This window comes from Orcinus orca, chromosome 11 (assembly GCF_937001465.1).
Source record: "Orcinus orca chromosome 11, mOrcOrc1.1, whole genome shotgun sequence".
Taxonomy (NCBI): Eukaryota; Metazoa; Chordata; class Mammalia; order Artiodactyla; family Delphinidae; genus Orcinus; species Orcinus orca.
In genome coordinates, this window is record NC_064569.1 from 61,159,781 (window position 1) to 61,174,402 (window position 14,622).

The 14,622-nt window shown below is 34.2% G+C and overlaps 1 protein-coding gene across 5 annotated transcripts in view; it reads right to left on the reverse strand.

The window, feature by feature from the left end:
- Positions 1–701: 701 nt before the first annotated feature.
- OSBPL8 (oxysterol binding protein like 8) overlaps positions 702–14,622 on the reverse strand; it is a 194,054-nt gene continuing 180,133 nt past the window's right edge. For all 5 annotated transcript variants that reach the window (XM_049694982.1, XM_004271572.4, XM_012533688.3 and 2 more), the window contains 3 exons: positions 9,106–9,211; positions 7,010–7,112; positions 702–5,196 (listed from right to left, as the gene is read on the reverse strand). In XM_049694982.1, the coding sequence (XP_049550939.1) occupies positions 5,064–5,196; positions 7,010–7,112; positions 9,106–9,211 (342 nt within the window). In that variant the 3' untranslated portion in view covers positions 702–5,063. The remainder of the gene's footprint in view (positions 5,197–7,009; positions 7,113–9,105; positions 9,212–14,622) is intronic.

Sequence of the window (14,622 nt, forward strand, 5' to 3'; positions counted from 1 at the left end):
GAGGGGAGGATGATGGAGGAAAAGAGGAAAACTGAAGAGGAATGATTTCTTGGAACATGTGTGATTTTGACTCAGTATGGACTAATAGGTGATTTGCGGGGGGAAAAACTTTTTCATGTGGGTTTTGTGTATATGCTTGTGTAATGGCAAGTTTCTTTTTCTTTTTTTAGGCAGCACCACGTGGCTTGTGGGATCTTAGTTCCCCAACCAGGGACTGAACCTGGGCCTCAGCAGTGAAAGCACCAAGTCCTAACCACTGGACACCAGGGAATTCCCAAGGTTCTTTCGTTCTTACCCATCACAAAGGGGTTACTCGATTTGAGCAGTGGATTTAGAAGTAAAGTCAGAGTTCTATTTAAGTGTACAGTGGAAAGATAATGGACATTGAAGTCAGACATGGGTTCAAACTTGGGCTCGCTGTCACTCTTACTATGTAGCTTTTAGAATCATTTAACTTCTCTGAGCCTCAGAATCTTCATCTGTAAAATGTAACTTCCACTCATCTGAAGGTTATTATGAGTATTCAAGAAGAATGAATATGAAGCATCACGTAAAGCATACATTAAGGATTCTAGCTGTTAAATCCCTTCCAAGCCCTTCACCATCCTTCACAACTACCCCCCCACACAAAATTATTTTTAATTAAAAAATTAAGACTAAATAATCTGGTCACCATATGTTATATTCAGTCGTTTGATCAGTTTACTCTTTTTAAAAATTTTATTTAGAATGCCTACTTGTCGAAGTTAGCATCATTTTACAGATTAGAAAAATTCAATTCTTTTGTCTCTGCAAACTTTTATAATAGGTTAGGAATAACAGATTAGAAATGTAATACATTACAAAACAGTTGCCTATGACTATCTGTACATTTACTATGCACCTTAAGGAAAAGAATTTGACAGTGTGCTGTATTTACACTGCAGATAACATCCTTTTATTCTATTTTACAAAACTGACCAGTGGTAGTATTTGAATTTATAAATGGCCATTAAACAGGATATTTAACTTAAATGAATAGTTAGCATGCTAAGAAGTGAAAATTTTCAACTGAAGTTCTGTGGCTCATCAGTTCAAATGTTTCATGGCATTTTTTCTTTAAATAAATTTCAATGTTGTAATACTAAAATAATTTTACATAATAAGTGCAGAAAGATAAAATTTTCTAAATATTTTAGAAAGTATATTCACATTCATTTTGTCATGGGTTTCTTGTGGTTCTTCTAAATATGTTAATCATATTAAGGAGACACTGGTCCTATACAATTTTAACAGTCCATCCTTCAATTAAAAACTGTAACGAAACAAACAGTATGTTAAGAGTAACAAAAAGCAAATTAAATATACTAAATTCATACTACAGGTAAACAGAATGAAAGCAAATTACATAATAGTGGCAGGTTATATACATTTTAAAGAATCTTTTTCTTTTTTTTTCATAATTTATTTTTGGCTGCGTTGGGTCTTTGTTGCTGTGCACAGGCTTTCTCTAGTTGCAGCGAGCAGGGGGCTACTCTTCGTTGCGGTGCACGGGCTTCTCATTGCGGTGGCTTCTTGTGTTGCAGAGCATGGGCTCTAGGCGCACAGGCTTAGTTGCTCCGTGGCATGTGGGATCTTCCCGGACCAGGGCTTGAACCCGTGTCCCCTGCATTGGCAGGCATTCTTAACCACTGCGCCACCAGGGAAGCCCAAGAATCTCTTTTTCCATGTAGTCAAATAAGATAGAGGTTGAAATGTAAACTTAGTGATTTGTGTGGGGTTCCCCCCTGACCCCACTATGGTTCAATTTGGAAAATTTGGTATAAACGCTAATTTTAATATTTTATTTCTATACATTTAACATAATTCAAAATAATCTGCAGCATCATGTATGGCTCATTATCACTGTATGTCTAACAAACAAAAAAACCCCCAAATATATTCATTGCTCACTAGAAATGCTAAACACTGGAAAAAATGGAATTTTATACATTTTTTCCTTAAATATTTGACTAAGATATTCTTCAGAAAGTTAAAACTGCCTTCTCCACATAATTTTGTGTGTATATGGCACGAGTTGACACCCTAAAACAGTGTGAATTCTATCAAAAAGGCACTGTTTACAATACGCAGAATAATCTGACAGGTCTACTTCAATGATGTCTGAAAGTGAAGGATATATTTGAGATAGGTAAATAGACAAAAACCCTTATAAAAGTACAGCATTACTGTTTAAATATGCTATAGCTATATAAAAGGAAATTAAGTGACAGAGAAATGACCCTTTTGTGATAATTAAGACTATAAACACTTTGAATCATATTATAGTTCTGTAACACAAAAATGACAAAAAGTATTTTCTTAAAGGCACAAAAGCGTAAATACTAAATGAGGGTTTTATTTTACAAGGCCAATTGTTTCAATGGAATGGTAACAAAGATTACACTGTATAAGTAATACAAAAAAGTACTGACATGAAATATAAGTAAAATATCTATTGCTGAAACTTATTTCACATGCCGTATTTATTATCTTTTCCCGGGCCAGCTACGTCTCACTAAATGGTAGATAACTGAAGGCATAGTATATTTAACAACTAAAACAGAAATGCACACATCAATAATTATTACTCATTTAAATTTTCAAGTGAAAAAATAAAATTTTTGATCAAATGAAAAAAAAACGGTCATAGGTCTTAAATCCTAAAAACCACCATGAGGCTCTCAGACAACTGGGAACTGTAAATCACAATTTTTATGAATCCATTGTGAAGGAAGATTAATCTCAGGTGGAGAACATTTAAAGTCAACTACATATATGGCTAAATACAAAGTTAATTGTGTGTTTTAAAGTATTCACATACTAAGCCTAGTATAAGCACTGATCTAAAACTAAGCCACCTATTCCTGAGTTTTGTGTTCAATTCACAGAAAGGAACTCACACAAATAAAAACATAAGAAGACTATTAGATTAGATATATGCTTTTAGTGTATAAGAAACAGTCATGAGTAACCCTGCTCTTTCTCATGAAATAGTTTTTGACTCCTTGAGTAATAAGAGCCCATAACACATTTGCCCTAACAAGAAAATATACAAAAGTAAATAACTACCTCTCCAGTCTTAGAAGATAACCATACAAATAAAACACTGTTTAGACCAAATGAAAGTAACATGACTAAAGTCCCAAAGGGGAGTTGCCAACAAAAAATATAAGTTTTCAGGGTTTAATAATGAAATTATTTTGTGATCAGCCAATCAACTTATATAAATTAATACTAATTTAAACCATAAAAAAGGATCAAGTCGTACAGTATTTACAAAATATATATCAATGAATAGGCAGTAGAGCATAACATTGGTAACAGAAAGTGAGTATAAAAATTATATCAACAAGTATGAAATACAAACAAAAACCCACCTATTCTAGTGTAGTCATATTATACCTATACTTATACTGGGTGTAGGTATATGTTATTTACGCATAATCTATTTAAAAAATGTTTTCACACATACATATGGAATACACTGTTTTGCCAAAATTACATGGGAAATAGCTCTTCATAAAATCTAAGGATATTTAAGATAGCTATATTGGTTAGGTGGTAAAAAGCAGGCCCTTTTAATCATTTTCAATTTTCATAATTTAGCAATCATTCCTTGATTTTATACTTATCATGGCATAAACATTTGATTATATTTTTACTAGTGTCTCAGTCTCTTCTTAGTCGAAGGCAAGTGCAGCCAGAGCAATTATTCTCTCTGACCTTCATTTTCATTTCAAAATCTACTTTCAGAATTCTAAGATACATAAAGGAAAAACATTAAACTGAAAAAAATATTTAGGAAAAATGTTTGCCTGAGCCTGAACAAAAGGAATCTTGAGGAATTGTGGTTTTGCCACAGACTGCAGTTACTGAGAACAGAGAAGGATAACAGAGAATTAAACTTGAGAACTTGATGCTCTTCTTAGATGCTCAACTTATTGCACATTTTAAAGAAACCAATTTTAACATACACATAAATACCACCACACGAAGTGTCTTTTCTCATTGTCCTTCTCTTTTTGGCTTTTGAAGTAAAATATTGGTTATATACATATTTTCTATTCAACTGTTTCACTGAACACACTAGAATCTAAATGAAAGCTAAAATAAATTTTTCATAATGAAAAATCATGACTATCAGCATTTCATACACCCTATAATTCCATCTCTAAAATTTGGCCTATGTTATTGGACCAACTGAGTTTAAAAAAAAAAAAAGAAAGAAGGACAGCAATCAAGTTTGACCACACTTTTTTCAGCAAGTGCTTAATGGGGTGTTATACAGGTATGACAGGAAATATATAATCAGTAGATCCGAGTACCAGGGTTTTTTTTGTTGATATACACATACATATATTTATACCTGTATCTATAAATATTAAATTCTAGGGCTTAAAAAAAATCTTGTGTAAACTTTTGATAAAGCAGTTTGCCACCTTGTCTCTCAAATCAATTTTGACCACAATTTTTTTTTTTGCTGTTTCTAAGAAGACAATTGAGCTGAATGCTTTAGAAATGATTTTTTTTCACAGTACAGTGCATTGAACTATTTATATCTATTATCCCATCATTTCCCATTCTGTAATTCCTTACTGATAGAAGTTTTGTGCCGGTTTTATGAAGAAAATAGATTGCTACACATATATTTATAAGATTGATAGCATTTTTGTTATGAATGACATTAATGCTATATATTTCATAACACGAACATACCATAGACTACAAAGACTACTGTAAGGTATACATAAGACACAATTGTGTATACATGTGGATTTATTATACTCACATGCAGACACAGTCTCACAAAAGCTAGAAATGTTCTGGCACTTAACACATAGTTCACTTTAATAACCAAATAGAATAGCTCTTATTTCAGGGTTAAGGATAGAAGGTAGGAAAAGTCAACAGTTCTACATATATTTCTAAGGTTTTCTGTTTTAGAAATATTGTGATGTTTCAATAAAGACCAAAGCATCTTCAACATTGGTCCCAGGCCAAATATGATCATTCCAGTTCATTGATTCAATGGTAAAGAACTTCTACTTAAACATGAAGTTTATTATGACTTGAAGCAAAATCAGGAGAAAAATGATGAAGTAGTCTTTTTGTTGCAGAAAATAATCCGTGGCAGGTGTGCTTGAAATTAAATGATTTCGAAGAGCCATAATATTTCTATAAAAATAAGCAACAATAAATTTAATAATTATTTACCAAAAATGTTAGCAAAGAAATCACAATTTGATATATGATCACAGAATTCATTGTATAAAATTCAATTGTATAAAGTTCCATCAATTACTACCACCTGAACAGGGAGCTGATTATGCTTTGTGGAACCACTATTAGGTCTTGCCTAATCTATACTCTGCACTGTACCAAATATATTACTTAATGATGTGTGTTAAACATAATTTTTAAAGTTTGATGACTTTAAAATATATCACTTTCTTTGTTATCACAGTGGTTTTAAAACAAAAATTTTGCTTCTTAGTTGGCCCACTAAGGTTCTTTTATCTTTCTTTAGGAGACAAAGGCAGAGTTGGAGAAAAATCCTTAATTCACCAGGAAAAAAGTAATACAACAAATATTGTGACATTCCTAACTTGAAGAATGCTCTGTAGGCATTTCATATGCTAACAAAAAAAATGTTAATTTAGTCATAAAATGAGCTTACATTATCCTCATGCCACTCTAAACGCTTTTGGCTAAAAAGAGCTGATTAGTGAAGACGTTTTTCTTTTTGACTTCTTCTATTGAAGTGTTTTATGAGTATAGAGAAAGAAAGGAGGCAAATATGAACAAGTAGGCTCTTTAATTTATAAATATAATTAAGTTAGGAAACTCAAGCACTTTATATAAGGGCTGATGATACCAAGATGCAGAAGACACGCTCCCTGCTCTAAAGAAGCTCAGGGCAACAGGGGCAGGGTGGAGCGAGGTAAACAGACACACACAATTAGCAACTCTATAGCGCAGTAAGCTCTCAAAAAGACTGTGTATAGGGAGCCATACAAGCCAAGTGGAAGGATTAATAACTACGGGGCAGAGTGATTAGAAATGTTACAAAAAGGGTGACATTTGAGTTATATTCTGAGGGATAAACAGGGATTTTCTTGAGGGGCAAGGTGGGAGGAAGGGCAATCTAAAAAGCGGATTCAGTGTGGGTAAAGACCCAAAGACGAGATAGCACGGTATATTCTGGAGATGTGAGGAGTTTCATAGGACTAGAGCATGAGTAAGTGTAGAGGAATGGTAGGAAATGAGGCTGTAGATGAAAATAGCAATTAAAGGTAAGCCATAGATCACCAAGAACAGAAAAAAATATCTTAAAAAAAAAATCCTCCAGGACATCTAGCGCTGAGTGCTGAATACACAAAAGAAGGTTGGCTAATATTAAAAAAACTTAACATCTGATATAGCAATGGGAGACAACCGATCTGAACTCATGCTAGCCTTACCAGTGGAGCAGGATCAGGACCCCTTCCCTCCCAAGGAACTTCCCTAGGTGTTATGACCGTTAGTTGCTGGATCTTGCAGAGGTGAGTGAGGGGATGGGTCTGGGAGTGCACAGGGAACACTTGAAGGTCTCAGGGTAGTGGCTATTTGCCCACTGTTATGGAAGTGTTTCAATATTTTAACAACTGGTACATTCTAATTAAAATCAGCCACGTACAAAGGAGACTGGCTTTCTCAGGAACCACCCCACTTCCGCATTCAACCCAGCTACATTCCTAGTATGCTACAGCAGTAAGATGAAGAGACTCCAATTCCAGTCTCACAGATGAGACAAAACAACCTCCCCATCTCTCCCAAATATTTTAGTGCTGAAGGAATTTCCTAAGTTTCAGTAATCAGGTGACAGACGCCAAGGTTCTATTTTAGCTTAGCAATGTTATAAAAATGTAAAGTTTGCATATGATTTCCTACATAACAGGATTCTTAACTCCTCTAGACTCAAATGAATAGTCACTGTCGTATATATTACCTTTTAATTTCTTCCTGTGTTTGTTTTATAGATTCAATGGAAGTTTGAATGTCTCCCAGTTCTATCCCTTTTTTTCTTCTTGCACTTGGTTTTACTGATTGAGCTAAAAAGACATTTAGAATAAACTTGGTGAAAACAGTGAACATATTTAATTATAAACAATCTAAATTTCAGATTAATGATTCTCATGTAATAATTTTCCTAGGCATTATTTTTATGGCTTAGAGACTAACATACTACTCCTAGTACTTGGCATTTTTGAAGTTTCAATCATATTTCAAAACTAGAACACTATAGATATATTTAAAGTAACCACGAATTAGTTAAATTTTGGATTGAATCAGCTTTATTTTTTAACCAATTAAAATAGACAAAAATATTTCTTTAAAAATACATATATTGGGCTTCCCTGGTGGCGCAGTGGTTGAGAGTCCGCCTGCCGATGCAGGGGATGCGGGTTCGTGCCCCGGTCTGGGAGGATCCCACATGCTGCGGAGCGGCTGGGCCCGTGAGCCATGGCCGCTGAGCCTGCGTGTCCGGAGCCTGTGCTCCGCAACGGGAGAGGCCACAACAGTGGGAGGCCCGCGTACCGCAAAAAAAAACAAAAAACAAAAAACATATATTAACTTGGAGGAGGTATTACTCTCTTCTGCCTCTTGCCTATTTGCCTACATCTGAAGAAGTCAGCTTTTTAAGCTCCCTTTTCAATTTTTTTTATTAATTGTTAATGTTATCTTTATTCCTTTAGTCACCCAAACTTTAAACCTTTTCAATTGGTTTAAATATCTCTTCTACAAATTTTTATTGTCAACTAACAAAGTGTATGGTATTTTTAAAAATCCCTTCTCATATCCATTCCTTCCTTTCCATTTTTGTTCAGAGCTTAACCTCTCTCCAGATCTCAGCTTTCTCATTTGTAAACTTGGGATAATAATAATACTCAAACTTCACATGGTTGTAGGAAGGTATGTTTAACCACCAGTTTGGCCCACATTAAATACTCAGTAAATGTCAACTGATACATTATAGGTAGTATAGTGGAGTGGATAAGAGAATGAATTAAGGAGCCAAAATATCTGCATATATAACATATATATATATATATATATATATATATATATATATATATATACTGCCTTATGGGGCATACGACCTTGGGCAGGTTAACCCATGTCTCACTTTCCTCTTCTGTGAAATGGGAACAACAGTATAACTAATACTCCTTTTGAGCACAACAGTACCATGTGACTCCTACTTTTAGAACTTTATTCATTTTATTCCTCTTTTATTCCAGTATCGTGTCCACTCACCAGCATCCCTCAAGCCTAGATTGCTATAAACCATTAAAAATCCTCACAATTCATAAGGGTTCCTTTCCTCTAAGGACCTTCCCTCAAGCTGAATTCAGCCCCCTTTCCTTTAAACTCTTTACTATTTGTCATCTACTAGTTTCTTAGCATTTACCATTTATTCACCTCTAGTATTATCTCTGTAAAACTGAGTTCCCCAGCTTAGTGTGAACTTAGTAGAGACTACGGTTTTAAGAAAACTTTATTTTCTCATAATGTCTCAGACATTACCTTAATCCTTGATTATATCTCAGTGTAGTTCAAGACAGTTTATACATTATCTGACTTAAACAAGAATGGCACACTAGTAAATTTAGTTCATAATTTGATATAGTTATATTTTTACTTCTGTGACTTCTAAACACCACAATAATTTATTATGAAAATAAAAAACTTTTCTGAAGCATGGAACTGAGACCAAAACTCAAGAAATGGTGCCTGCGTTGAATCTAGGAAACCAGCAACAATTTTTCAGAAGCTAACAAGGCATAAGAGCTAGCACTGCAGTGTGGTTCTTGATTTGCATGTTTCCCCTTTTTTCATTTCCCATGCCTTTACCCTGTGGCCTGGTTTTGAAATTTATAATCTAAAATAGCTTTTCTTGTACATCGTCCCTGCCCCCACAAAAACTTACAAATCTCCTTGAGTTAATATGAAAAACCATTTTCTTATATCAAACATAGTATAGTAATATACTTTAAAAAATTTAGACTCTTATAGTCAATAGTCTACAATAAATATTTTTACCTTCACTTCCAGATGAGTCCTGGATATCAGGTTCTGGGGAGGAATAGCCTTTTGCCACTTTCTTCTGTTGCCTGGTTGGCTTATGTTTCATTTTTGGGACACTAACCTGAAAAAAAAAATCATGCTATTATGTGAATTTGCACTGAATTTTGTAATTAAAGACAATGTTGTACAACCGTCAAAACTGTTCATGGGCACAGTACTTGGAAATAAAAACAAAGATGAAATAGTCTAATTAAGACTTAACAAATATGATACACTTATACAAATTGTTTAATTTTAATAAGAAACATTAATTTGGCACAAACATCAAAGAGTATAAGAAAATATACAATGAAGAATTTCCTTCCCACTCCTGACTCATATCCACCCAGTCTCTCCCTGACTAAAAAGATAGTCAACACTATTAGTTTGTATATCCTTCAAGAGACATTTTTATGCACACACAAATAAGAATATGGATACCTCGCTTTTCTAACTGCACCAGTTAGTACATCTAGTTGAATGTTAAAAATAGTGCTCTTTTACGATCATACTTATCTTGTTCCCAACATAAGAAACATTCTCAGTGAATGATGTTGGGTTTCCAATAAAATTATTTAGGTTGCTTACTTTTAATAATATCTGGATAATGTAGAAAGCATCTTATAATAAATGGAAATGATATTATTATCTTTTCAGAGCATAATTTAAACTTACTGAAAACATCTGAGTAAATGTACAAAATTCAAAAGTATATTTAGGGCTTCCCTGGTGGCGCAGTGGTTGAGAGTCCGCCTGCCGATGCAGGGGACGCGGGTTCGTGCCCCGGTCTGGGAGGATCCCGCATGCCGCGGAGCGGCTGGGCCCGTGAGCCATGGCCGCTGGGCCTGTGCATCCGGAGCCTGTGCTCTACAACGGGAGAGGCCACAGCGGTGAGAGGCCCCCGTACCGCAAAAAAAAAAAAAAAAAAATATATATATATATATTTAACCATCAATTAGGATTAAATTTTCCTTAGGAAAAAAAAAACCAAATGCAAGAGAAGAAACTAGAAACAGAACGGCAAGGTAATTTACATGCTTAGAAAAACAGGGAACCAGTGGTCATAAGTCTTTTACTCTGTTCTTACCTGTTTATTGTTCTAAATAGGAATTATCCCCAGTTAACTATTCCTTGGAATAATTTTGCAAAATCTTACTCATGGGTTTAAAATTAAAATTTGTATAATTTTATTACAGAAAGTAAATAAAAAGGCAGGTTCTAGATTCAGCCTACACTGTGCCCTGCTACTTCAAGTCATGGAAACTTAAGATTTTATAACATTTAGAATCCAAATCCACATTCTTAGAATAGGTTCAAACTGGACATTGATAAAGCCTGGTGAGAAGTGAGTTAAAATGAGAAGGGGAGTCAGTAATCTAACTGTCAGTATACAAAGATTTAATGTGATCAGTAAACTCTACTGTTAGGAGGAAATTTGGATGCCCTGTGTGTCTCTATCATGATAGTGTTGTTAAAGGAAGAAACAAAATTGAAAAAATTTAGAAACTTTAAAACTTTAAAAAAAGTTTCTAAATTGTGATAACGTGTGTATATGTATAAACACACACATATATACACACACACAAGATAAATTTTGCGATTTTAAGTGTACAATTCAGTTGTATTAAGTACATTCATAATATTTTGCAACCATCACCACTACTTCCAAAACATATCCATTATCCCAAAGACAGACTCTGTAACAAATAAGCAATAACTCCTTATTCTCTTCTCCCCTCAGTCCCTAGTAACCTCTAATCTTTCTATGAATTTGCTTATTCTAGATATTTTATATAAGTAGAATCAAACAGTATTTATCCTTTTGTGTTCCACTTATTTCACTTAGCATAATATTTTCAAAGTTAATCCATGTTGTAGCATGTAGCGGAACTTCATTCCTTTTTATGGCTGAATAATAGTCCACTGTAAATATATACCACATTTTGTTTATCCATCTGTTGATGGACACTTGAATTGTTTCTACATTTTGGCTACTGAGAATAATGCTGCAATGATCACTGGTGTACAAGTATACGTCTGACTCTGTTTTCAATTCTTCTGTAGTGGAATTGCTGGATCATATGGCAATTCTGTGTTTAGCTTTTTGAGGAACCACCAAATCATTCTCCACAGCAGCTGCACCATTTTATATTCCCACCAGCAATATACAAGGGTTTTGATTTCTCCACATCCTCACCAGCACTTATTTTCTATTTTTAAAATTATTATCATTCTAGTAGGTGTGAAGTAGTACCTGACCTCCTTGTGGTTTTGATTTGCATTTCCCTTATGACTAACGATGTTGAGCATCTTTTCATGTGTTTGTTGGACATGTGTGTATCTTCTTTGAAGAAATGTCTATTCAAGCCCTTTGTTCATTTTTTACTTGGAATGTTTGTCTTTGGTTGTTAAGTAAGGAGTTCCGTATATATTCTGGATATTAAACCCTTACCAGATAAATGATTGCAAATATTCTCTCATGTTGTCTTTCACTTTGATAATGTCCTTTGATAGACAAAAGTGTTTAATTTTGATGAAGTTCAACTTATCTATTTCTTCTTGTTGTTCCACATGCCTTTAGTGTCATATCTAAGAATACGGTGCTAAATAAAGGGTCATGAAGATTTATCCCTGTTTTCTTTTAAGAGTTTTATGGTTTTAGCTCTTATTTCAGGTTGTGGGTCTACTTGGAGTTAATTTTTGTATATGGTTTGAGGTAGGGGATCCAACTTCATTCTTTTACATGTGGAAATCCAGCACCATTTGTTAAAGAAGCTTTTCTTTTCCCATTGAGTGGACTTGACAACTCTGTCAAGGGTATCATGTTTTTAGATTCCACATATAAGTGATATCATATGATATTTGTCTTTCTCTGTCTGACTTACTTCACTTAATATGATTATCTCTAGGTCCATCCATGTTGCTGCAAATGGCATTATTTCATTCTTTTTATGGCTAAGTAATATTCCATTGTGTATATACACCATATCTTCTTTATCCATGTATCTGTTTTGTTTGGAGGTTTTTGATTACTGGTCCAATCTCTTAATTTGTTACAGGTCTGTTGAAATTTTCTATTTCTTTTTGAGTCAGGTTATGTAACATATGTGTTTGTAGAAATTTGTCCATTTCATTTGGTTACCTAATTTGTTGGCATACAAATATTCACAATATTCTCTTATAATCCTTTTTATTTCTGTAAGGTTAGTAGTAATGTCCTCACTTTCATTTCTGCTTTTAGTTATTTTCGTCTTCTTGCTTTTTTTCTTTCTTAGTCTAGCTAAATGTTTGTCAACTTGGCTGACCTTTTCAAAGAACTAACTTTTAGTTTCATTGATTCTATTGTTCTTCTATTCTCTATTTTGTTTATTTCCATTCCAAATTTCCCTCTGCTGTCTTTGGGTTTAGTTTTTCCCTTCCTTTTCTAGATCCTCATTGTTAAGTTAGGTTTTTGACTGGACATCTTTCTTCTTTTTTAATATAGGTATTCACAGCTGTATATTTCCCTTTGAGCACTGCCTTTGCTGCATCTTATAAGTTTTGGTATGTTGTGGTTTTTGTTTTTGTTTTTCTTCATTCATCTAAGTGTTTTCTAATTTCCCTTATGATTTCTTCTTTGATTCATTGGTGTTGTTTAGAGTGTCTTGTTTAATTTCCACATATTTGTAAATTTCCCAAGTTTCTTTCTGTTATTGATTTCTAGCTTCATTTCAGTGTGGCTGGAAAAGATACTTTGCATGATTTTAATTTTTAAAAAATTTATTTAGATATGTTATGTGGCTTAACATATGTTCTATCCTGGAGAATGTTCCATGTTTACTTGAGAAGAATGTATATTTGTTGTTGTTGGGTAGAATATTCTATATATATATGTTAGGATTAGTTGGTTTATTGTGTGAGTCAAGACTTCTGTTTCCTTATTGATCTTCTATCTAGATGTTCTATTCATTATTGAGAGTGATACTGTAGCATTCATCTATTGTTGTAGAATGGTCTATTTTTTCCTTCATTCGGTCAATGTTTGCATCATACATTTTGGGGCTTCATAGATTGGTACATATATAGAGATAAACTGGCTCTTTTATCAATACATAATGTCTTTTTTTGTCTCTTGTAATAGTTTCTGACTTGAAGTCTATTTTGTCCAATATTAGTATAGCCATCCCAGCTCTCTTTTGGTTGCTATTTGCATGGAATAACTTTTTCTATCCTTCCGTTTTACTCTATTTGTGTCTTTGGATCTAAAGTGAATCTCTTGTAGACAGCATATAATTGGATCATGTTTGTCTTAATCCATTCTGCCAATCTGCCTTTTGAATAGAGAGTTTAATCAATTTACACTTAAGGTAATTACTGATAAGGAAGAAATTCTGCCATTTTGCTGTTTTCTGTATGTCCTATACCTTTTTATGACCTTCATTTTTTTCATTACTACTTTTGTGTTTAATTGATATTTTTTGGAATGAATTGTTTTGATTCCTTTCTCATTTCCTCTTGTATATGTGTTTTAGATATTTTCTTTGTGGTTATCATGAGAATGACATTTATGCCTAAATTTATTACAATCTAGCTTGAATTGATACCAACTTAATTTCAATAGCACACAAAAACTTGGTTGCTTAACAGCTCCATTGCCCCTCCCTATATGTTTTTGTTGTCACAAATTACCTTTATGCACCGTATGCTCTGTAACATAGATTTGTAATTATTTTCATTCATTTAATCTTTCAAATTCTGTAAAAAATAAGAAGTGTAGTTGTAAACTAAAACTACAATAACACTGGCTTTTATATTTGCCCATCCATTTACCTCTACTGAAAATCTTTATTTCTTCATACAGCTTTGAGTTTCATTTCAACCTGAAGGACTATTTTAGCATTTCTTATATGGAAGGTCTAGTGGTAATGACCTCACTCATCTGGAAATGTCTTAATTTCTCCCCCATTTTTTTTTTTTTTTTTGCGGTACGCGGGCCTCTCACTGTTGTGGCCTCTCCCGTTGCGGAGCACAGGCTCCGGACGCGCAGGCTCAGCGGCCATGGCTCATGGGCCCAGCCGCTCCACGGCATCTTCCCAGACCGGGGCACGTGGGATCTTCCCAGACCGGGGCACGAACCCGTGTCCCCTGCATCGGCAGGCGGACTCTCAACCACTGCGCCACTAGGGAAGCCCTCTCCCCCATTTTTGAAGGACTGTTTTGCCATATATAGAATTCTTGTTTGACAAGTTTTTTCTTCCAGCACTTTAAATATGTCATCTCATGCCTTTTGGCCTCCATGGTTTCTAGTGAGAAATTGGCTACTATTCCTATCAAGGATCGCTTATACGTGACAAGTTGCTTCTCTCTTGCTGCTTTCAAGATTCTTTTTGTCTTTGACTTTTGACAGTTTGCTTATAATGTCTTGGTGTGGGGGTCTCTTTGAGTTTATCCTATTTAAGAGTTTGTTGAACTTCTTGGATTTATAGACTCATATCTCTCATTAAATTTGGGGAT